The 24,528-nt window shown below is 28.6% G+C and overlaps 3 protein-coding genes across 4 annotated transcripts in view; 2 read left to right on the top strand and 1 right to left on the bottom strand.

The window, feature by feature from the left end:
- Positions 1 to 799: 799 nt before the first annotated feature.
- LOC123262085 (proclotting enzyme-like) lies at positions 800 to 6,149 on the top strand. The gene is made up of 7 exons (XM_044724106.1): positions 800 to 1,048; positions 2,992 to 3,057; positions 3,388 to 4,075; positions 4,241 to 4,482; positions 4,557 to 4,749; positions 4,924 to 5,201; positions 5,640 to 6,149. The coding sequence occupies exons 1-7, from the start codon at positions 1,012 to 1,014 to the stop codon at positions 5,930 to 5,932; spliced, it is 1,797 nt and encodes a 598-aa protein (XP_044580041.1). The 5' UTR covers positions 800 to 1,011; the 3' UTR covers positions 5,933 to 6,149.
- Positions 6,150 to 6,242: 93 nt separating this feature from the next.
- On the bottom strand, positions 6,243 to 8,665 carry LOC123262092 (coiled-coil domain-containing protein 149). Its single transcript, XM_044724119.1, has 8 exons — positions 8,567 to 8,665; positions 8,102 to 8,352; positions 7,855 to 8,024; positions 7,529 to 7,772; positions 7,207 to 7,446; positions 7,033 to 7,117; positions 6,806 to 6,950; positions 6,243 to 6,722 (listed from the first exon to the last, which is right to left on the bottom strand). Exons 2-8 carry the CDS (start codon positions 8,159 to 8,161, stop codon positions 6,392 to 6,394), a joined length of 1,275 nt encoding a protein of 424 aa, XP_044580054.1. The 5' UTR covers positions 8,162 to 8,352; positions 8,567 to 8,665; the 3' UTR covers positions 6,243 to 6,391.
- The window catches only part of LOC123262097 (microtubule-associated protein Jupiter), a 43,577-nt gene continuing 27,703 nt past the window's right edge, over positions 8,655 to 24,528 (top strand). Inside the window, exon 1 of one of the 2 annotated variants that reach the window (XM_044724157.1) lies at positions 8,655 to 8,786. In XM_044724157.1, coding sequence (XP_044580092.1) covers positions 8,734 to 8,786 — 53 coding nt within the window. In that variant the 5' untranslated portion in view covers positions 8,655 to 8,733. Of the gene's footprint in view, positions 8,787 to 14,994; positions 15,500 to 24,528 lie in introns of those variants that run through there. The other variant, XM_044724168.1, reaches the window with a different exon arrangement.

The raw sequence follows: 24,528 nt of genomic DNA, 5'->3' as shown, positions 1-24,528 counted from the left end.
GTAATTTATGTATATTTGTTAATAATACAAGTTATATATACTTGAATCATGTTTAATCAAACACTAAATTTTTACAGTTATTAATTAATGAAGCTTAGTTTTTAGTAAAATCGCAACTATTAATTTATGTACGTAAACTTTCTTAAATTCAAATTAGATATTATTAATTAATAATATATATAATTGGTTAGAAAACAATCGAAGAACATTCAATTTGCACGTTTATTCGAATCCACACGATTTATTAAAATAATCTTTTTTCTAAAATAATAGAAACCAAATTTTAGGTAATCGCAATCTCCATTTATATAATCTTTGTGAATTGTTATAATATAAAATTAAATGATGAAACACTAAATTGTAGTAAATGAAGGAAAAAAAAAAACATAAGTTAAGTGAATATAATAGATTTTAACGATGTTTATATTTATAAACCGTTAATGCTACATCTTAGAATTAAAAATTATTAATAAAACAAAATATCAATCAATACATTTTATTTATTTATTTATAATAAATTATAACTTAAAGAATAACTTACTTTTCAAGTATAAGTGATTTATTATTTTAATGGGTATCAGATAAGATTTACGAAAAAAAGTAAGCCAAAGCAAAAGCATAAATGACAAATGATTTTGTCACTTTCTTTGATCTTGGGAGAACAAAGTAATCGGGCGGAACCCGGACGCATTGGATCCGCAAGAGAGTGGGGAAAGAAACCACTTTCCCTTGGAGGTGAGAAGAGTGTTAGGGATGGCGCCTTCGCGAAGGAAAGGAGAGAGTAACTTGTGGATGAGAAGTATGTCGAGGTTTTTTCACGGACAGTCGTGTTGTAGTTGAGACTGTCTTGCAACTATAAGTGCGAGCAGTCGATCGGGATCTACATATCCATGATTTTTTGCACCTCGACATTATTTTTATCGTGTCCTTCACATTTATATTTAATAGATTTATTTTTATGTAATTTCAAGTGCAGGATCACGTTGTGCTTCGAATGCTTGTGATTACACCATGCAATTAAATGTGACAATGTCTTCATGGATATTAGGTAAGTACCGGAACAAACGAGTTATGTGATGATAATGATGATGTTCACGATGACAGTAAAGTGATTTATATATACATATACACATATATGTCTCAGTCGTATGAATCAGTTTACTTGACCACGTGCAAGTGTATGTCTTCTCTATGTTTTGTTCTCACGCGTTACACTTTATTTTCTTCTGCAACTAGTGTTTTTCTATGAATCTCGTGCGTGTTCATCAGAGTGCATAAACTCGCCTGCGAGTCGACTTGTAATAATAATTATCATATCTATACTATTATTACACTGTTTTACATGTGTAATTAAATATCTTCAAATGTATATTTCACTCGTGCTTTTTATTAAAAAATAACCTTTTTTAATCTATTAAACTTCGATTCTCTTAATTGTAAGCGTTGTATTTATAATGTATTCTTGATTGCTTGATTACTATATTTATTTTTTTTCTCCGAAGAGATTTTTATCTAAGCCCATAGTAATCTGTTGTAACATATCTGGGTTACGCGGTTCAGTAACGTCTTGAATATATATTTTTTTCTATTTTAATTTTTTTTTTTTAGTGAGAAGCTAAAGAACAGAGAAGAAATCCGCGTTTCGTTCCGGCCATCAAGTATCTCTTTCTTTTCTCTCGAACGCATCAGCCAATTCAATGATTTGCCCATAATGTTTTCGCACGCGCCACAAAAGCCATACTAAATTATATATCTTCCTTTAATTGACTAGAACGCCTTTATGAGATTGTTATTCAGGTCATAATATAAAAAATCACCTTTCTCAAAAATTCATAGCTTAAACTCAGTAGTTTTTTTTTCTTTATCTGAAAATTTTTTATTCGCTTGGATTGATTTATTTATACATGTAATATGGTTATAATCATATGATAAAAGAAAAGAAGAAGGATTAATAAAGACAACAAAAATAACAGCAAAAAATAAGTTGTAAAATTTATCACTACTTTCTCCTACGTCCATTCGTATTTTCGTCTTCTTTCCTATTTTTATAATCAGTAACAAATTATTTTTATACATAATATCATAAAAAAATATTCTCTTTCTCACACACTTCAAGGTTATTTAATCCACGTGTTTTTGTTTATTTTTAACTTGACAATGAACTTGAGAGAAAAAAGTAATTTCAATAATTAGTAATTGTTTTTGTTTTTTTTTTTTTTTTTTTTAATCTATATCTCTGAATTATAAGTTTATAAGATGGTTTCGGCTTCTGGGCTTTTTTTTTCTTCTTTGGAAGATGAATGGTCATATAAACAGTATGTATTACAAATGATTCGGCTAGACGGTGAATCACGTTATAGTTAATGTGATGGAAGAAAGGCATACTTTCTCGTCCAACAACTTTCACCGTCGATGAAGTCGCGCGTAGCTCTGAGAATTGAAAAACCCAGTCTCGGATGTTTAAACAACAAAACGTCATTTGTACATCGTTTTTTTTTTCTTCAAACATCAAATATGATAATACTAATGCTTACTTCTATAGATTGATCAACGAGAACAACAAAGCTGTCTGTTTTATTTTCAAAAAGTTCAACATCCTCTTCTAATTAGTTGTATTTCATTATTCAAAAGAGATATTTTATTGTCATGAATTTCTGTAATATCTTCAATTACAAATGAAAAATAAAAAAAAATAATGTTACTGATGTTTGGTTTATATCAGTGACTGTAGTTTCAGTTGTCCTAGTTTTGTGATGACTGTGTTGGTGATGAAAGACGGTAGATAAGGTTAGAATAATATTTGAAAATTGGAAAGCCCGGATCTTTGTATAAATTTATTATGTCATGGCTTTCTTGTGCAATAAGGGGTTTCCAGTATCTCAAAATTCCGAACACGTCATCTTCCTTATTTTAACTGACGAAGTAATTTACATATGTATTATTAGAATTATGCTTACTATTAATATTTAATTAAAGATTTTTATGTTACAGGATTGTTTGTAATTATTATCAATTTTATATCGACAAAATCATTTGAGTATCCAGTATATAATTCACGTAAGTTAATTATTAAAAATAAACATTAATTAAAACTTTTTGATTTTTAATGATTCGAAAATTGAGAGATATTTGATAATTTTTCAAAATTTTATGACAAATAAATTGTAGCAATAATAAAATTAGAAAAACAATTCCACTTGTTAAAATTGTAAAAAAAGATGAGTGAAATTTTTTGAAAATAATTTTTTAGAATTAATTTATTTTTTAAATAAAATCCAAATACAGCAAAATGTCTGGTAATTTCAGTGTCATAATTTTTAAGTATAATTAGTTCATCAAAGTATAAAATTAATTAAATAAAATATTAAAAATTTTCTTGTTCACTAGGATATGGATACCGAGCTCAACAATCTCCAGCAATGCCAGCTATTAGGCGTTGGACCGAAACCTGGAGTGATGGACCACGCCGTAGTTCTTTGTATCGCCGAGATACCCAAGGAATACCTCCACGCGTGCAGTATACAAAATTAGTTAGAGAACAAGAACCAAAGTCAGATCCTCTTGTAACAATCAGCGAAACTTTGGGAGCTCTTAATACTGTTGGAAATTTTATTGTTAACATGACTCGTGGTGTTGATAATTCAGACAATCCATCGAAAGAATTACCATCTGCTATTTACACTATTTCTAAAAACATTTTAGGTCGAAATGTAACAGACAGTATAGTACCGTTGGTACGTGGAGTTACTCTACCTCTTCGTCCTTCCAGTTCTTCTTCTCCTTCTTCATCAGCATCATCATCGTCTTTGACATTGTCGTCGTTGTCATCAACAGAAAAACCTGGAGATGACAATAAGAATAGTGAAAATGTTGTAATTAGGGACAAAGAATCAGCGTCATCATCATCGTGTACAACTGCTGAGGGTGGTCCAGGTAAATGTCAGGATCTCAGTAATTGCCCTCATCTTCTTTTGAATCTCACAAAACTACGCCAGTCATTATGCTTCAAAAGTCTCTTTGTGCCTGGTGTTTGTTGTCCGTTCGACAGAACTGATTTGACGCCAACTATTTTAAGGTATCAATAATTATAACATTAAATAAATGTTGGAAGGAATGTTCATTCATTTCCACATTCGATTACTTTCTAATACAATTAATGTAAGATAAAGTAGATGATAATAATAATAATAATAATAATAATAATAATAATAATAATAATAATAATAATGTTGTTTTGCAGTCCTGTGACAAGTTCACCAACTAGTGAAAGTGGACGACCACCGAGACCTCCTTATCGTCCATCAAAGCCAGTGACACCAAGGCCTATTCCACTATTTCCAATATCACAACCATCTCCATCATCTTCAACTTCTAGTCCTAGTACAATTTTAAAACCATTACCCGATTTATCAAACAACAGTTCTTCAAACAACGTTGAAGCAGTAGACACAATTGAAAATAATTTCATTCAAGATGACGAAGGTAAATATTTAAAAATAATTTAAACATAATTATACATGTTACGATAATTAGTTTGAAAATGATTTTATAAAAAGAATGTGGAGTAAGGAATTCGGGAAAGTATCGTGTTGTTGGTGGCGAAGAGGCTTTACCAGGTCGTTGGCCCTGGATGGCCGCAATATTTCTTCATGGTTCTCGACGAACTGAATTCTGGTGCGGTGGTTCTCTCATCGGACCAAAACATATTCTTACGGCAGCTCATTGCACCCGAGATCAACGACAACGACCGTGAGTAATGGGCATAAACGGTTATATTATTATCTTGGTATACTTAATCATTAAAACCATCAACAAAAATAATGATAACATGCAACCATAATAACAACAACAACAACAACAACAACAACATATACAAGCATGTATTTTATTATTATGATTAAACTGTCAATAATTGTATTCCAGTTTTGCAGCTCGGCAATTTACGGTACGTCTTGGTGACATTGACCTTGAACGAGACGACGAGCCGTCCTCGCCTGAGACTTACACAGTCAAGGCCGTACATGCACACAACAAATTCTCACGAGTTGGATTCTACAATGATATTGCTATTCTTGAGCTCACCAGGCCTGTGAGAAAATCTCCTTACGTCATACCAATTTGTCTGCCTCAGGGTCGGTACCAGAGTGAAACATTTCAGGGCGCAAGACCAACAGTCGTTGGCTGGGGCACCACATATTATGGTATTATTTTTATTATTATACTTTCATACATTCCTTTGCTTCTTTCTCTTTTCTTCCGCTGCTATATAATTCAATGTTTCTTTATTTCTTCTTCTTCTTAATTATATTATTATTATTATTATTATTATTATTATTATTATTATTATTATTATTATTATTATTATTATTATTATTATTATTATTATTATTATTATTATTATTATTATTATTATTATTATTATTATTATTATTATTATTATTATTGAATCTACGACAGAAAGTTACAATTTATTTAATGCAATAAAGTTGTTTGTTTGGTTATCACGTCCTTTCTCTTTATGATGAGCTTTCTTTCTCTTATTGCCAAGATAAAAATGTTATGGGCTTTGAATGCGACGATGAAATAAAATAATATAAGTAAAGAAACACTTACCAAAAACATTTGGTAATTTTCCGCAGGTGGAAAGGAGAGCACAGTTCAACGTCAGGCTGTTTTGCCAGTTTGGAGGAACGAGGACTGTAATGATGTTTACTTTCAACCAATAACTGGAACCTTCCTTTGTGCTGGATATAGTCAAGGAGGGAAAGATGCATGTCAAGGTGATTCTGGGGGACCATTGATGCTACGAGCTGAGGGTAAATGGATGCAAATTGGCATTGTTTCATTTGGTAATAAATGTGGCGAACCTGGTTATCCTGGTGTTTATACACGAGTCACTGAGTATATCGATTGGATTAAAGATAACGTTTAACTTAATTTTTATTTATTACCCATCTAATTGAAACATTCCACCAATTGTCGTTGGTGTAATTCAGGGATCCCCAACGGTTTTAATACGATAATACACATACCATACCTAGTATTTTATTAATTATTAACCGTGATTTGTACATATATATATTTTATTTTCAATACTGTGCTTTTATCTTTTTAATGTGCTTAATCATCAATATGATGGACATCATGTTTGTTTTATAAATAAATGTAAGTTATTTAATGTACATTAAAGTAATTTTTATAAAGTAGAATTTGATAATTAAAAAAAAATACGACATTTAAAATTAACGTATTGATATATTTATTTACAATATATTTAAGTTTAATATTTAAATCTTGATTAGATATTAACTTTGGTATTGGCAATGATATTTGAGTACATATAACTTTGGTTTTTATAAATTATTATAACAATAATAATTATTTATGTATTTCATGACTTATCTTTGGGATTTTCTCTTAAATCCATTAATGCTTTTTTAACTAATGCTTCTAAATTTTCTGGTAAATCAAGAGGTAATGTTGGCGTTGAGGTAGAGTCTCCTGCATGAGAAGGTGATGATTCATCACAAGAAGCATCACTATTTATTTGCAAGCTATTTTCTTCTTTGTCAATATGGTTTAATGAATCTTTATCATTATAATCTAAATTCTCTTCTATTTCTTCAAGATTGTCAACATTCGCACTTACATATCCTTCTAATAATTTTGACGTAGGCGATGGATATGTACTATCAAGTTCACATATTCTTGCAGCTAAAATTCTAAAAAAAGATAAACCATTTATTTAAATGGAAAAAAAATTATTCTTTAATAAATATATCCATTATTTTAAAAATCAATTTACTTGTTAGCTTTTTTCTGGTGAACCAATGCCAGCGTTTTATCATTTAAAGCCTCTAATAGTGCTGAACACAAACTACGTAAATCTGATAAGGCAGCAGCGGATTTTTGCGGAGGTATATTAATACCTTGTTGCAACAACTGTTCGACTGAAAATTATACATGTTTAACAGTTAATATAAAATATTTATTTATTAAATGTATCATAAGGTAAACAATTTATATAAGAACCTTGTTTATGAGTCATGATTGTACCAACAGTCCCATTTCCACCTAATTTTATTGTACCTTTTACTCGTTTATTATCAAGCATTCCCTAAAAAATTTATTTAAAAATAATATACTATAATTAAAAATAATTTATCATATGTTATACATTGTTTTTATTAATATTTAAGAAATTACCTTATACTTTAAAAGAGATTGTCGGGTAAGTTCTTTCTCTGCTAGCAATTGTTGCAGTCTATCTTGTAAATATCTATTTTCATTAATTAGGCTATCTACATCCAAAGGCTGTGCAGCTTTTAAAGCTTTAGATAATTCAAAGTTTAATCTATGTGATTTACATTTAAATGCATCTCGTTCTGTCTCCAATTCATGTTTTTCATCGAGTAAATTTTTCAAATCATTTTTCAGCTGTGTACACTGTAAAGATATTTTAACATTATTTACAAGCGATTAAATTTTTTTATGGTTAAAAATTTTCATCATTTAATAATTTTAGTACTTTAACATTTAGTTTTTCAAGTTGCTCAATCATTTCTTCTTTTTCGTGAATAGCAGGAGCTAATTGTGAGTTACTTGGCTCTAAATTTGAGTGATTACTACTTGTCCTTAAAACTTTGATGTCTCCCTGGGCATCTCTCAATTTTTGTCGTAATGTTTCAACTTGTAATCTTAAACATTTGTTCTGTTCTCGTATTTCCGCCAAGAGATCCATCGTACGAAAGTCCTCATCCATGTCATATTTTCTATATAATTAAAATAAGTGCTCATTAGATAAATTATATAAATATGTATATTTTTTTTCTATCCATTTAATAATAAATTCACCTTAGATCCCCAGTGGTATTAGCTTGTTTTTTAAAATGCCAAAACCGCTCCTGAATTTGCTCAGCCATTAACTTAAATTGATCTCGTTGGATTCGACATTGATCCAATTCTTGAGTTAGCACCATAAGTGCCTCTGACTTTAATTGTAACTTTTTTCTTAACATAGCGACCTAAAAAAAATTTTTTATAAGTGTATTAAGATAATTATTCAAGGTAAACAAAAATCATAATCGTATTAAAAACCTACTTCGTCATAATTGATTTCATAGTTTTTGCCCGACTGGGAACTATCAATTGAATTTGCCATACTTATAGCTATAAATTAATTTTTTTCTTTCATTTATTTAGTTATCTTGAATTATTAACTAGTAAATATATCTACACTTGGGAAGAATTAATAACTCATCTGTCATTTGTCATTTTTCCTTGGTTATGTTTGTGTGATTCTGTGCACAAATGGATAAAGATGGCGTTAGTTGAAATTTCAAAAAGGTGTAACTGAAATAAATAAAAATAAAACTAAATATTTTTTTAATATTTTTAGAGTTTCTAAAATCAGGTAGTATTAAAATAATTAATTAGTTATAATTATAAATAATTATGCTTATAACTGAAGTTATAATTATAGGGTATACATAATACATATGAAAATAATCTAATTGGAGTTGTATTGACTAGCAAAATGACGTCATAAAATGAAATAGCGTCCTACCAATCGTGTTTGCCAACGGTATTTGATTTCGCTCAGGAAGGAGTCGTGTTTGGTCTGTCCTCGTGAACAACGAACAACGGTTTTTCTCTCTCAACCGGCTATTTACTCATTTTATTTACCAATAAATTTTATAACTTTTTGTATTAAATTACAAAATATTCGTGATAATGACATCGACAGGAACATTCCAAGGAATGAGTGACGGCCGTAAATCCAGCAAGTAAGTTTCTTTATATATTAAAATATTATATTTTTAATTTGACATGAGAAAGCCATTGAGTCTTACCTTCCTATTTTTGTTAAAATTCGCTTGTCATTTTTTTATATTCTTTTAATATTTTGCATTTAATTAAATAATTCATCAAAAGTACTCCGAAATAACTCCTAAGATTTGCAAAAGATTCATCATAATAAAAATAGTACTCCAAAATAACCTGAAAATGTTTACAGAACTTAATTCATTCAGTTTAAAATTAATATTTATTGTTGCATATAAGTTTTCTTGTAATTCAACTAACTGTAAAATAATTGCAGAAAATTTTTTATGATCCTTTGTTTGAGACAAAGCGAATCCTTAATATAGATAAGAAGTTCCGCTTCTCCAACTGCTTATTTTTCATGTCGTACATTCAGCTCAAACCGGATATAACCAGGTAGATCTTGTACGCCTTCTCTATACCTATCAGGATTTTGCACTTTCATGGTCTTCTAAATGTTGTATTTAATTTTAAATTCTTTAAAAATAATATTTATTGAAACTCGTTAACTACTTTTTTTTAACCGTCTGAAAACATACATTCTGTAATTTATGATAAATTCAATTGGTCATAAGTTATCATGTTGTTTGGACGCAAAATAATTAATAAACGCATACAAGTAAATTTATATTTTTGTTAATTGTCTAGGTTATATTTAATTCTGCGAATTGAGAGGGCGTTGTCCCCAAAGTCACGGGGTAGATAACCCTTCATCAACATTTTTTTTTTCCGCCACTCTTTTACACTTTCTGTTTTTTTTTTTTTTTTTTTTCGCAACAAATTTTATTTTATTGTATCGCAGACAATGACTTTCCGGTTTATTATCAATGTTTTTTTTTTCTAAAATGGAATTTCTGAAATGGAATGCCGACAGTTACGGCAAAAAAAAATATATATATTTAAAGTATACAATTCTATATACGATTATTTCATGATCAAATGAATGATATGTACGGGCATAAAATCATGAATGAACTAAACTTAAATCTGAATGATTCACTAAGTATACTTGGTGATACACTCGTACTCATTTATATTGACTGATAATTCTCATTTATTCTTTATAATCACAACGCAGTAGAATAATTTCTTTGTTATCTTTAGAATTTAATTTCATCATAAGAAAGTATTATCATAAATTTATGTAAAAACTAAATTAGTCGATTGAACAGGTGCATTTAGAAAACAAAAAAATAAAAAAAAAGAAAGCATAAAAACTGCGAATATTTTATTTGTGCGACGATGAGTCACTGGAGACTTTGTCCACGCCCGTTGCAGCTGTTCTGATTGCTCAGTAATAATCGGTTTTAACTCAATTCTTGGTAATCTCCCGTAGTTACTTTGTTCGAATAAATTTAGCAGCATTAGTTGAAAAAATCTATGGGCTATCAACAATTTTATAGAAATCAAAAAAATCATTACAGCATAGAATTTTATAAAAAGTGAAATACCATCTGTTGATCTTTAATATTTCTTCATTGCAAACGATTTTTCCTTTTTAGTTAACTACCTGTACGTGACTCAATCAACTTAACATTCCTTTTAATTAAAATAATAAAATAATACTATGAGGTGAATAAACCTGCATAGTGATAACTATTTTAGGCAATGCACTTGGCCTTCCGCCGTTCTATCCGCTTAAAATTTAACCTTCACGGTGAATAATAATAAGTATTATTTATAATGTACTTACAGTAGTCTAATATATATACTTATAATAATGTGTAATATAAGGGATAACATGAGTAGTAGATGGTCAAGTCAGGGAAACAAAAACGTTTCAGTTGGACATTATTATATGAAGGGATAAGTTAGCCATGGAGGGTGACAGTCATCCCCATTATATTCCCTGATGTTTTTACGTGTTTTCACGGTAGCGGGCTACAAATCAATAGAGTTGTCGCGACCATGGTCGCGACAGACTGTCGTGTTTTACAAATAAGTGCCGACAGACCAATCATATCATACCTTGTATACCTTATACTACCTCGGATTTGTAATGTACATAGTAAATTGAAAACTGTATTATCATGTTATGTTGGATTGCTTTTACTCTTGAAGTTTGTTGGATTCTCATTGTGATTCGCGTGAAAACCGACAGATTGCGCGAGGCGTTTCAAATCAACTACAACACACTTTTATAAATTCATTCTCTATGTCAGTATGTCAGTATGCTGAGTTGCTGAATATTGTTAAAAAATAGGAGACAATAAACCCCTGAAGTTAAATTTCCAATAGAGTATTTCTAAAAATTCATACAAAAACTACTTTTTGTAAAACACTGAATCATTATACAAATAACTTACATTTTTCAATGTAAAATTGAATTATGATTAATTACGTAAAATATTTCATTGTTATTTATTGATTTTTATTAGACCTCACAAAGAAACAAAAATCAGATAAATAAAATTTTTCTTTTAACTATAAATATTTCTTAGTTTTTATACGCTCACTTTATAGTTTGTTAATAGATATCAAATATTTATTTACATTTACTTAGAGTTAATTTACGAGTATTTCAATTATAGATAAAATATTTCGAACAACTTCGTATATACATCATAAACATAAGTTATTACTTATTACTGACACGTTATTTATCTATATTGATTTGCATGAATGGTTTTTAGTTCAGTTATATGTGAAATTATATTGCTCTACTGTATCTATATTACTTTGTAAACAGGCTTGAATAAAAATTTGAGTATACTGTATAATAGATAGATTCATCACTTTTTTCACAATAAAAATATTACATTTAGTGCATTGAGTAAACCTGATTTCCAGTATTAATTATTATTTTTATCACCATTTATTGACTATTAAGCTGTAGAAAATAAATTATATATTCCCATGAAGTGTGAAATTTTAAAATAACTATTTGCTGTTTTTTCTATTTTTTTATTTACATTAATAATTTACTCTTGTTTAAAAGTTTTATTTGTATTAAATTAATTGATAGTAAATAACTAACTATTTTCTAACAATAAAACAGCTCTATCTAAAATAGAAAACCTCTACTTCCGGGATAAGCTTTTGGATATCTAAATTTGATAGTAAAAAAAATAGATTTTTTGACTAAAAAAAAATTAGATTTTATTTTTTTTATTTATAAAATCTTAAACTTTTTCTAATGAAAAAGGCTATTAGATGAAAATTGAAAAAAAAAAATAATAAACAGTAAAAATTGTAAAAATTGAAGCTGGTCGGTTTTATTATCGTTTTTACTATCATCATTATCATATTAAATCATGAACTTTTTGTTATTCATAACCTTTTATTGTCTTATTTGTACATGAACATTTTCTTTACCGCAGCTCGCAGATATAACAATTCCACGAAGATACTTTAATACTTGACTTTTTACTTCATTTCCTCACTTCTGAACATTTTTAGAGTTTCGAATTCCCAAGTACAAGTAACTTATACCATGCGATTATGTTGCATTTCATCCAACAACACCTCTTGCAACAATACAAAAATAAAGATAAATCTGACCTTCGTAAAGTAACTACAATAATGTTAATAGTTATAATTTTTAAAGTTATTTATTATAAAAAAAATCAAACTGCCAGGTTTAGTTTATATAAAAATAACTATTTTATTTTTTTCAATTGCGATTCTGTGTAGAGTATTCACTATAATTTTCTTTCTTAGTTTAATATCAATATTTTCAATACGACAAAATTTTTTTATTCGACCTAATGAACTGTCTTTGACAAGCACTTCTGCCCTCCTAACACCATATTTTTTAATTGTTCACAAATTCTTTCATGTACTATTTTCAAGTTACTGTTATTACTGTACTGCACGATTATAATCAAAATTAGTCATCACGTAATTTATTGTACAATGCCCCCAAACTTTATTTTAAGGATAGAATACAGAAGTGAGTCAAAAAAAAATAATAGATAAATTTAGCCACAAACAAATCTTTTTTTCATATCTTCAATTATTCACTTTTATCTACGAATAACATTACAGGCAGTACGAAAAGAATATTATGAACATTTCCGATACTTAACATTGCGGTTATAGTCTTGAAATTATCCTATTGTCTATTAACTTGACTTACATTGTCTTCAATAAATTGATTGTTTCATACTTGTGAATCAGAATATAAATGAGAAATCATGTAGAAATCATACATGCATTCGAATATATAAGTAAATGATAAATATAATAACAAGAGACTGATTGACATGTGATAAAAGTGACTATCGATTGTCATTTTATAAATTCAAGTCATCAAATGTATCGACGTGGTTATCTTGTTATTCATCGTATCGGCAAGTAATGTACAAGAAACATTACTATACCATATTTAAGTTTACATTGGTAAGGCTATTGCCTTCACTCGGTAAAGGTCTGGTTCCATGACAAAGCTTCTGGAAAATAACCCATTGGTTGCCACTTCCCGTCTGGAGGCACACCTACGATTCATGCCTACGCAGCAATACGATTCGAGTCCCAATAAAATTGAAAAATTTTTCATTTATAATGGATTTTTACCTTCAAAACATCATTATAACTAAATCATCCTCTGCTATAATAATTGTAAAAATAAAATAATGATAAATTTGTTGAAATTTATTGATTATCTATTCACAGAATTGAGAAAATAAAGAAAATTATGTCTCTGGTTTATTTATATGATACAATGAGTTTTTTTAGTTAAATTTATCATTCAACAGTTCTTCATCTGAATTTGTACCTTTTCGAAGTTCTGTATGTTTTTCTAAGATATTAGTTAATTTATTATTATAACTTTTCGGATTAGTTATAAATAGATTTAAATTTCGCGGTAGATAACATTTATTTGTTTATTTATTTTTTGTATATATAAAAGCGATTATGTCACCTATTAATTCATACAATTAAGGTAGTACTACCGTTACCACAAGAGTCAAATCCCAAAACCTAAATTTATTTGATTAACGTAGTAGATTTCCCTATACTAAATCACGTTGGAGAAAGAGAGACAGAGATGAATTTTAAATGTTTTTTATTAATAAATATTCTCATATGCTCGGAAACCATACTGATTGTTATTAAATATGTTCTAGATGTTATTTTCTCTCGTTGTCTTAATTTTTATAAGAATCTAAACGTCCAGTTTTGTGAAATAAAATAAAGTCTTTGATTTTCCATAAGGATCAGTGGTAAAGGCAAAAATATGTAAATATTAATATCTTTTTTTCAGGACTCGCCAGGCTTCCAAAAATTTTACTGCTTAATTATGATATTATAAAGTACCAATATGCCAAATTTCATTAAATTCTGAACATAAATTCTAAAACCTGTAGTACTACCTTAAGAGAATAAAGGAAATTTTGTGACGGGCATATATTTTTATTTTAAAAACGTTTTTTAGAGTTCAATTTGGTATCATCAGAACGGTCTACGAAAATTTGTGCCTTTCCTCGATTTTATGTATTTTTTGGTGATAATCAATTTTGTATGATGTTTTTGGAGGAGTTTTGAACATTTTGTTGGTTTTAATGATTGATGCTATAAGCAATATATTAATATATTTTTCAAATTTTATTTGAAAATTACCTAAAATATGTATAGAGTATAAGTGCCGCTTTTGGGCTCTTTATATTTCAGTTAATTTGCAAAAAATTCAATTGTTAAAATTGTATTTTCCCAAAATTTTAAAACTCTTACATTTATAAACATATTTACACAGTAATTCAGATATAAAGTGGGCACAAACGGTACTTTTACCCTATTGTGATTAAAAATATCGAAAAATCATTAAGCCAAAATTCTGTTATTCATAATTCATAATTGTCGACAGTCAGATAGTGACTGTAGATTGTTAGTAAATAATTAACTTAAAGATAATGATAATATTTAGATGTAAGGTAGAAATGATAACATAATATTTGATATTTAAATTTCCCGCTTGTATATAATAACAAGTGAGAAAGAGAGATAAAAGTAAAACAAGTCTGTCGCCCTCTTGAGTTGGAGTTAGTTGCAGGACGGAATGATTGAATGTATAGTAATAATATTGTGAGAGGCGAGAAGAAATGAAATAAAATGAAATGGAAAGAGTAAGAGAAAAATATATGCATGGAGGACTCGACGAACACATTAACTTGAGTCAACTCTCACGACGCACGACCACGCGATACACACACCCGAGTACAAGATACAAGAAAGATCTCTGGTGTTCCTTTGGTGACTACACTACACCAGTTGTACCACGTACGGGTGTCTCTTTCAACCGGTCAGTATCTTTCAAACTCCGGAACAAGAAGCTCTTAACACTGATAATTTCGTCCTATAGGTAAACGGAGAGAAGTTTTTGTTTTAAAGTACACCTCATTTCGTTGTTATTATTATTATTGTTTTTTTTTTTTTTTGTGAAACTAAGAAGTTGTAAGTGAAGGAGAAAACCTTTTGACCCAATCGCGTGCTGCATCTGAAGTGAAAAAGTGCCCGTAGGGTTCGTGAACTTTTGAAGAAGAGAATAAAGTATAAGCAAAAGCAGAAGCAGGAACTGAAACTGACGAATACGACAACTAGGTTTTGAAATAAGGGTGAGAGAGAATCGAGGTAGTGCTCTTGTTCTATTTCTTCCTCTTGAGTAATAATCTTATTCTTGAGCTTCCGTGGTGAGAATGTGGGCTGGACAGGACGACACGCAGAGGTTTAAAACCAGGTTCGTTTCAGTCTCTTTGTTTTATATAATTGCCGCTATGCGATTGAGCTAAATATCAAATGGTGAATTTTATCTCATAAAGTCAGTTGATGAATCAAGAATTAAGTTTATTAATCATAATTGATGACGGGGTAAGTGGAGAGATGGATGCTTCGGAATCGAGAAATCAGTGGCACACTCCAAGAAGAATTCGTGACAGGATCTCGCGTGCCGGAAGCACCAGCTTGTTAATTCTTCAGGTTAAAAGGGTTAAACGAGTTATCTCGTCTCTTACATTGGCTGCTGGCTGTCGATATACTCGTTCATGCATTAAATTAATCCTTGGGAATAGAAAATTTTTTCATTATCTATATCTTTTTTTAACTTTTATTATCTGTTCATACTATTATTTTCAATTGTTTGCCAGTTAATTCAATGTTGTTTTGTGTTTTTCAATGCTGTTATACTTTGAAATAATAAAAAATTTCGATGAAAATGTTCAATTATGTTTGTAATTTCACTAAATTCTTCAGTCTTTCTCTCACCTCCGTGATCTTTAAGAAAACATTTCAACGACTTTGTTGTTAAAGACTGATTTTATTAATTCATGACTTACATTACATTATAATATGATATATTATGTTAGTTGAGGAATTAATATGAATGAAAAATAATTTTATGGATCCAGATTAAATGTAAATTACAGAGAGTCGATTCGTCATAGAGAGAGAAAAGTGTAACGACCTCATCACTGAGTTAAGCTTCACAGTGGATAAAGACAAGTGTAAACACGCGAGTTTATATCAATCGATAAGTCATTTGCACGTTATACATTAAATACATATTATGCTGTATATATATAGATATTATAAGTGAAATGAATTGTAAAGCGTGTGTATATAAAGTCGCGTGTTGGATCACGTAGCTAAATGTCGATTTTTGTCTCGCCGATTCTGAAACTATTCATCTAGGTCTGTGAATGTACAGGCATTTACTTCTCATGCATTCTCTTATATCCAGACCAAAAAAGAAGACAATTAATATTTTTTATACTGTCGGATGTTAAGAGAAATTCATTGTATCAATTGATTTCGATTTCAACAAAAATTTACTCGAAAGTAAAAAAAAAAAATGTTTGAAATATTTTTTTTTTTGAGGATACTTTTAATAGAAAATAATTTTATTATAAAAATATAACTGAAGTTTTTTTTTATCAGAAATTAACAGTTTTTTTTTAATAAAATTAATTAGCGGATCTATGAATTAATTAAAAATCTATGTAATTATAAATAATAATAATAAATACCAATTAAGTTATAAAGTTATGATTTTATATAATTTCTTCGAATCATCAAAACTTTAACTATATCGTTATTGAAGAATTTTAATTACTTGTAATTATTGAGTATAAATTATTTAGCTTGAGTAGTTCAAGATCTAATTTTATATAATACTTTTTCTCTCTTACAACGTTATTTATATTTATATAGATTTTATTTTTATGATAGCTTATATTAGTAGTCTTGAAATATGCCAAACACTAAAGTCGAGTGTAATACTTGCATATATAAAATAAAAATAATGTCTCGAAAAATAGAATATAAAAAAAAATAGAAGGCTTCAACAGAGGAAACCAACATGTAATATATATATTTATACTTGAGATATAATTTCAAGGTTAATGCCAAGTTGAAATAAAAGTACAAGAAGTACGCAAAAATGGCAATGCTGACGTTATAAACTTGTTTTCAATTTATTACTTTATCTAATTTTTTTATATTTGAACAAAATTTGAATAGTTACTTCCACTTAGAAACGAATCAATACATTGATGAAAAAAATTAACTCGATTCAAGAAAAAAAATCTTGAGCCAAAAGCGTTTTGAAAAAATTCATAGTCTCAATCAAAGAAAAATTTTATTGGACTAAGAAAATTTTTCGGCTTGACACAAGAGTATGAAATTCTTTAAAATGATTTTCTTAGTCCAAGATTTTTTTTCTTGAATCTAATTTTTTTATCAGTGTAGTAATATCATTTTTTTCAAATCGTTTTTAATACTTAAGATTTTTCCTATTAATAGTTATTTTAGAATAAAATTTGTTTTGAATTAGACTCAGTTGTCGAATAAAAATATAAATTTTTTTTTCTTTAGACACAAAATACAAATTATTTAAAAAAAAAAAAAAACACATATTTATATTTTGACGTGAATATATTTGAACAAATAACTAAAAAATTTTATTAGTTGCTCATGCAAACAAAAAAGAGTCAAATAAAATGCAATTGGTCCCAACTGTTAACCGTGAATTGATTGGTACGTAGATTTGTTTATGTATTCTTATACGTATGTATCAATATGCCAATCGTTTCAAAATAACATACATTAAATAAAATCTCCATTCGTCTCGGATACTTGATTATTACTCTAATTTTTTTATAACTAGCACGTTTACTTGCCAATCTATATAATACGTCCACTACTGTAACAGATTTTTTTGTACCATTATTATCATTTTTATGACGTTTTGTTAGTATTTTCACGGATGACTGTACTTGTATGTCTGCTATTTTACGATAATATAAGTCACATGTCTTGGGGCTTACTTTTACAAAGATACCTAAAAGCTGTTTTTCTAGGTAATTATTTAATGATAATGCCTCTTTTGCATTTCTTTACAATTTTTTTGTTATTTTTTTTTCAAACTCGTTTCTCGTTAAACTTATTTCTTGGAAGAACAAACATTTCATTAAATCACTCAAGATTTTTTATTTTTTAATGAATTCTTTTTCTTTGTTCTTTGTAAAACCATATACAAGAAGACATTTATACATTCCAAGCCCTGAGAATTTTACTACCATACGCCACACCCGGTTAACTGTGCACGTAATGAGGAAATACGTGGTTAATACTGTTTGATTTACCGCATAAGTGCAGACGTTAAAAGTCATACGCTCCACATGCATATTTACGGTTGCAGTAAGCAATTTCGTTAAACATCTTGCTTGTGTCACTTAAATTATTAGTACACTGTAATCAGAAGCACCTGAACTAATACTTATTTTAATCAGTAGTACTAGTAAACGATAATTTTCAATGTCAAGGATATTTCATACTAATTAACAAGTATATTTGTGGATATTTCACTTGAGAATGTTAATTGTAAAAGCAAAAAATTCAAACAATATCTTCACCATAAGTTGACGTACATAAGTATGTATTTTATATGTACATACATACTTATATGCTGCACCCAATGACTCAGGGAACGTGTACTTTCTTTTTTAAAATAATGGGAACAAGTTCTGCCCACACAATGTACATCCAGAGTAGCATGAAGTTTCGGTGTTCATAATTATCTTATCATTCATTGTAATAATACGCAACGCTATTAAATTAACATAATTTTGTCAATGACAAAACAAATGATTTATTGATCAAAAATGATTATCGATTTTAAAATGTATACTTTCAGCCCCACCTAATATGAGCAAATAGATTTTTAATTCTAATACAGAAATTAATTATCAAATTAAGGATTCTGGTCTAGAGGCACAAATTTTCGGTGTTTTTTCAAATGCAATCAAAAAGGAATAATATTTTTACCGTCTATTTTTTACAAAAAAATATTCATACCACAAAATTAAAAATCCAAAAAGTTACAGACTGGTAAGGTAAGGGGTCCAAAGTAAATGGCTTGTCAACCTCTAAAAAAACGGTATGATTAACTCGAAAAAATGCAGTAAAATTTAGGTCAAATTAAGAGCTTCTGAGATATTTTTAAGGCTCACAAATGATAAATTAGATGCATTAACGATTCCAAAAAAATAAAAATTCGAAGGTTTTGTAGGTTTTGAAAATCTGACTTTTTTTTAACAAGATGTGGCGCGTCCTCGTGCGTACATGATTCTTACTCTTTTAATCATCTAAAACAAAGAAAGTTATATTCTTAATCAGTAAAGATCTTGAAATGGTCCGACCCGGAAAAAGTAAAAAAACTATTTTTTTTGCAAAATGGTGGAAATTGAGAAAAAGTTTTTTTGTTTGTTTTTTTGACATTTGCAAATTTAAAAAAAAATAGTAAAGATTGAAATTTTTCAGTAATTCTGCTAAGGGGCGATAAAGTAATATACAGAGAAGGTTCAATTATTTAATGTAAATCGGTTCAGTTTGCAGGACATATTCTTAAACGCTTAATCTTTAGAAATATGCAAAAAAAAAATAATTTTCTGAGAATTCTAAATCAGATACCCCCTTAAGTGAATTCAAAAAACTTTGCTAACAAATGAAGAGAAAACCAAAGTTTGAACAACCTAATATTAATTTAACCATAAAAATTAATTTTTTTAAATTAACAAATTAATGTTCGACATCAAACATTAGCAAAGTTAATAGAGGTTAATTATATTCGTAAATAAGTTTATAACTTATTTGAATTGTGATTAAAGTAACAGTGTCACCCTAATTTCGTTAATCATTTGATCAGCGGAAGTAAAAAAAAGTTTTTAAAATAATTAACTCATTAACATTAAAATGTATTAAATTACAATTTCATTCAACACAAAATAATCTTAAAAGATATGTTTATCGTTAATTATTCGTAAGTAAACGAGGGCGTTGAATGATCACTTAAAACACGGAAATAATTCCATCTTGGCTTACTTAAAAACAAAATAAAGGTATTTCTCTCGGTATTTTATCAATGATCTTTTAAAGTGCCCCAATAAAAAGTGACGCAAATTAAACGGTCTGTTTTCACAGTCTGAGAATTCGCTTTACTATTTCTAGTATCCATTATTATTTTCACCATCATGCAGTCTGTCTAACTTATCATTTAACAACAAATGAAGTTTATTAAATTCAATTCGAATCTACAATCATTAAACAGACTGTCTGATGTCCAATTGCAAACTGCGACTTCCCTCTTATGAAAAGCTCTTTCTTGCATCAAAGCTTTGTGTGTATATTATTTAAATCATTAGCTTGTTTATTTCTCTTCAACTATAATAATCTCTTCCAGATGCTCGTCGCAAACAGAGACACGTTAAAAAAATTTTTCTTTTTAAATTCAATATTTTTTTTTTCACTCATAATATATCGCGATAAACTGTCATGATAAGTTAACGCACGTGTTAATCTGCAATTAATAAGTGCTCAGTTAATAAAGTGAGAAGACAGTTAAGGTTACAAAGGCTTATTTATATAGTATGAAATTAATTAAATTAGTATCGGTGATCGAACAAGCGTTAAAGATCTCAAGACTTAAGTGAATAATTATCAAGTTATTTTTTATCCGTGTTCACTCGGTTAATGCTGAAAAATTTCTTACATGTCATATCCGAACTGCGTGCTTTTTCTCAAGCTTCCTGACGAGTCCATGATAGGTTTCACGTGCTCAGACATAGTTGTCTTGTATACGTGATAAAATTCTCGCTGAATAGGCCCTAGAGTTAATGTGCACGGAAAGGAGTGAGCGAGACAACTCGGTGAGCTTGTATTTATAATTTATATAAAAGTGCCGGTAGCCGGAATCATGCTTCGGTGTGCATACGATTTTTTGCAGTCTTCTTATTTTTAATGTTCCCTACTTTTGTCTCATACTTACATTATTCTTTAACGTTAATTTAAACTATTTTTTTGTCCTTTTTTCACACAAGTGGTAAATGCTTTCACCACTCGGCGTCATTAAAAAACATTAATTATCCGTAATCGTCTGAATTACCATCCACCTTTCATATGTTCATTTTAACGTATAAATTTTATTTATATATTTAATAAAAAATTTTTTTTATAAACAACAAAAACTAATATTTTCATTTTTAATAATAATAATAACATAAAATAAAACAGATTAAATTAATAATTATTTAAAAATAATTTATTATGTAAATGTTTAATGAATATTCTTTCTTGCCATATAATGCAAACTCAAAAGAAATTTTTTCTTCAATTACGTTAAGTGGGATGATGATTAATGAGTCTTTTAGAAATATTAACCATCTCTATTAATCTAAAACAATATAATATGAAATCTTAACGAGTCTTTATAGAGAACCTGACCTGACGATGCTCTTCCTAATTAAACTCAGCCCGTAACGCATCGAGAGTTTAGGACAATAAAACAACGAGAAATTTTTAAATTCCAACACTATACAATTGTAGATAATATTTATATATATTCCTTGAATTGTGTCTTTTTAAAGTAACACTAACCCGTTAAATAAATAGTGGTTTTTGAAATATTATTTTCTTCTAAACTATTTACTTAAATAAATTTTTTTTCGCTTCAAATAACATTAGTTACATGCTATTACTTAGTATACCATGAGAATGTATAAATACTAAGATTATTACGAAACTTATTTCCATATCAGGTTGTTATAACGCAAAATATTACAGCACACGTGAGCTATATATATGATAACTGGACATAATAACTATCTCTGTATGAGACTGAATATAGCGCAAACTCGTTAATGTATTCGACCATCGTGTCAAGATTTTCTTCATTTATAAGTGTTTTATATATTTCATTCTTCCGTTTGTGTCCTCAATGAATCTTGAGTTTATTCACAGAGGGGAGAGTCAGAAAGAAAAAAAAGTAAAAGATAACAATATTATTATTAATATATACTAGGTACTTGTGTTTAAATCTTTCTCACTTCTTTCACGCATTCATGTCTTCTTGCTAGGTGAGAATTAACGTGTTTCCAAGTCACTTTATATTTTTTTAGTGTTAAAATGAAAAGGTTGTCTTGACAATTAAGAAATCAGACAAATGTACTTTTGTTTGAATTTTATGGCTCGAAAAATACTTTCTTTTTCTTATTATTTAATTACTTCTACTAAAAAAATAAAAAAAAAATGTTTGTAATTTAACTTATTAATAATATGTTATTAATAATTTTCTTTTTTTTTTGTTTCAGGTAAGTACTTCCTGATTCATCAGAGTGTATTAAATATAATACGTATATATAAGTAACCATATGATCTGACTATAATTCAAAGTGTGTCAGTTGAGGCATACAAATATAAATGGCGGTAATAATGATTGGCATATTTATTTGTCAGCTATTTCAATGTAAGTAAATTTAAATAGTTGAGATTTTAAGTTATAAAATGTTAAATAAGCTATGAAGCATCATTTTTATCGATTATTATCTGTAAGAAAGTTAACGCTTGCTTGCGTTTCTTAGCTTCAACTCTACGCCAACTGTTAACTGTTGCTCGATAAATAACTCTTTACCATTCATTCATATATATATATATATATATATATATATATATATATATATATATATATATATATATATATATATATATATATATATAAACGGAAAGAAAATTGAAGGAGTTTTTACTATTTTACTATTGTAATTTTTACTAAATAAAATAGTAACGGTGGACTATACTTCTCATTTAGTAATTTTTACGATCTACTATTGTAAATTTTATTCAACAAATAAGACTAGCAAGAGTCTTAAAAAGTCGAATACTATAGAGCAAATTATACAATATGTGTTTGTGAACTTTACAATTCAACTATTGTAAAAATTCACAGTTGGTTTTTTTAAAAGAAATATTAGGGAGGGAGAGAGATAGAAGGTTGGACTAATTAGTACCTATACAGTAAACAAAAAAAGAAACCGACATTTTCGTGCTATCTGGGGGAATCGAACCCAGAACTCTGAGTTGGCAGCCAGAGACTCTCCCTCTACGCTATCCGAGGTAAACTACAGTCAACGCTCTCTGTATTTGACTCGCCCGTACAGGACCATTCTCTGTATTTGACTCGTCCTTGTCCATAAGAGCTGTGTAAAATCGTCAAATACAGAGGAAGAATGTGGTCAAATACAGAGAGAGGTCCAATACAGAGAGCGTTGACTGTAAGACCCATATCCTTAAACATTTACATAAACTCGGAGTCTAGCGCTGTGCACGGCCATCACTCACACTAATTGAGAAACATTCCAATTCAACTATTGTAAAATTTGCTATAGTTCTATTGGAAAGATACAGAGGCAGCACTGAAAATTTTCATCTCTTACTTTTTACAATAGTAGTATCGTATTTTTTCATGAATAAATAGTATTTTTTCTTCTAAAATATTTGACAATTAATAGTAATAAAAGTATAGTCCAGCTTTACAATAGTTGTATCGTAAATTTTCCCAAAAATTTTTTCCCGTGTATATATATATATATATATATATATATATATATATATATATATATATATATATATATATATATATATATATATATATATATATATATATGATATAGAAACAGCAGCAAGTTAACTTGCAAGTTTAATATATCGGTGCGTTGACCTCAAAGGTGCAAACATCGATTACATGCTTTTAATACGATGAGAAAATTCGATTGGGACTTTAGCTATGTCTTAACGACTGTTGTGATGTGATTCATTGAATCAATTCATGTTACTATGATATATAAGTCTGCGACTTGATATAATGTCTATATATTCTCATAAATATATTTCAGGTTAAAGAATGTGTGTAATATTAACTGAATATTGCTGATAAAGTAAAAATTAAACAATAAATAGAATAAAATTGAAAAAAAAGTACGGATGTCATCAAAAATTTAGTCTGGCTCTTTTGGTCCGTGACAACGGGAAATGCATTGCAATTGCCAAGTGGCAGGCTTGTACAAACTAAACTTCCTCAGTGATTTAATGGAGCGGGACTCGTTCCTAATAAGATTATTATCGTTGCATCATTTTTTTCTCGCATCCTGTGTGTAACGATACTCAGCAACAACTAATAATAATCTTCTTAGCAGTACACATATCCTACCTTTAATATTATTACACTGGTCACGATTAATTACTGCATATCTTCCAACGAGGTTATTAAAATATTGCGGTGCTACAAGTATCAAAATATCGAGTGGATGATTAACTTTATCATAATCATCATTCATCATCATCGTTATCATTATCATTATAATTTTTATTATTATTATAATTATTATTATTATCATCAACATCATGAACATCATCAGGCATTCTTTGCTTTCATCTTAT

This window comes from Cotesia glomerata, linkage group LG1 (assembly GCF_020080835.1).
Source record: "Cotesia glomerata isolate CgM1 linkage group LG1, MPM_Cglom_v2.3, whole genome shotgun sequence".
Taxonomy (NCBI): domain Eukaryota; kingdom Metazoa; phylum Arthropoda; class Insecta; order Hymenoptera; family Braconidae; genus Cotesia; species Cotesia glomerata.
Note: the sequence above shows the minus strand (reverse complement) of the source record. Positions and strands in the feature narration are given on the sequence as shown.

Bases quoted from the DNA above. Each gene is read 5' to 3' on its own strand.
- LOC123262092 (XM_044724119.1), bottom strand. From the start codon at position 8,161: ATGGCAAATTCAATTGATAGTTCCCAGTCGGGCAAAAACTATGAAATC. The intron at 7,773-7,854 runs GTGAATTTATTA...TTAATTATATAG, and splicing joins AATACCACTGGGGATCTAAG to AAAATATGACATGGATGAGG. The intron at 6,723-6,805 runs GTAAATTGATTT...ATCTTTTTTTAG, and splicing joins CACCAGAAAAAAGCTAACAA to AATTTTAGCTGCAAGAATAT.
- LOC123262085 (XM_044724106.1), top strand. From the start codon at position 1,012: ATGCAATTAAATGTGACAATGTCTTCATGGATATTAG. The intron at 4,076-4,240 runs GTATCAATAATT...GTTGTTTTGCAG, and splicing joins TTGACGCCAACTATTTTAAG to TCCTGTGACAAGTTCACCAA. The intron at 4,750-4,923 runs GTGAGTAATGGG...ATTGTATTCCAG, and splicing joins CGAGATCAACGACAACGACC to TTTTGCAGCTCGGCAATTTA.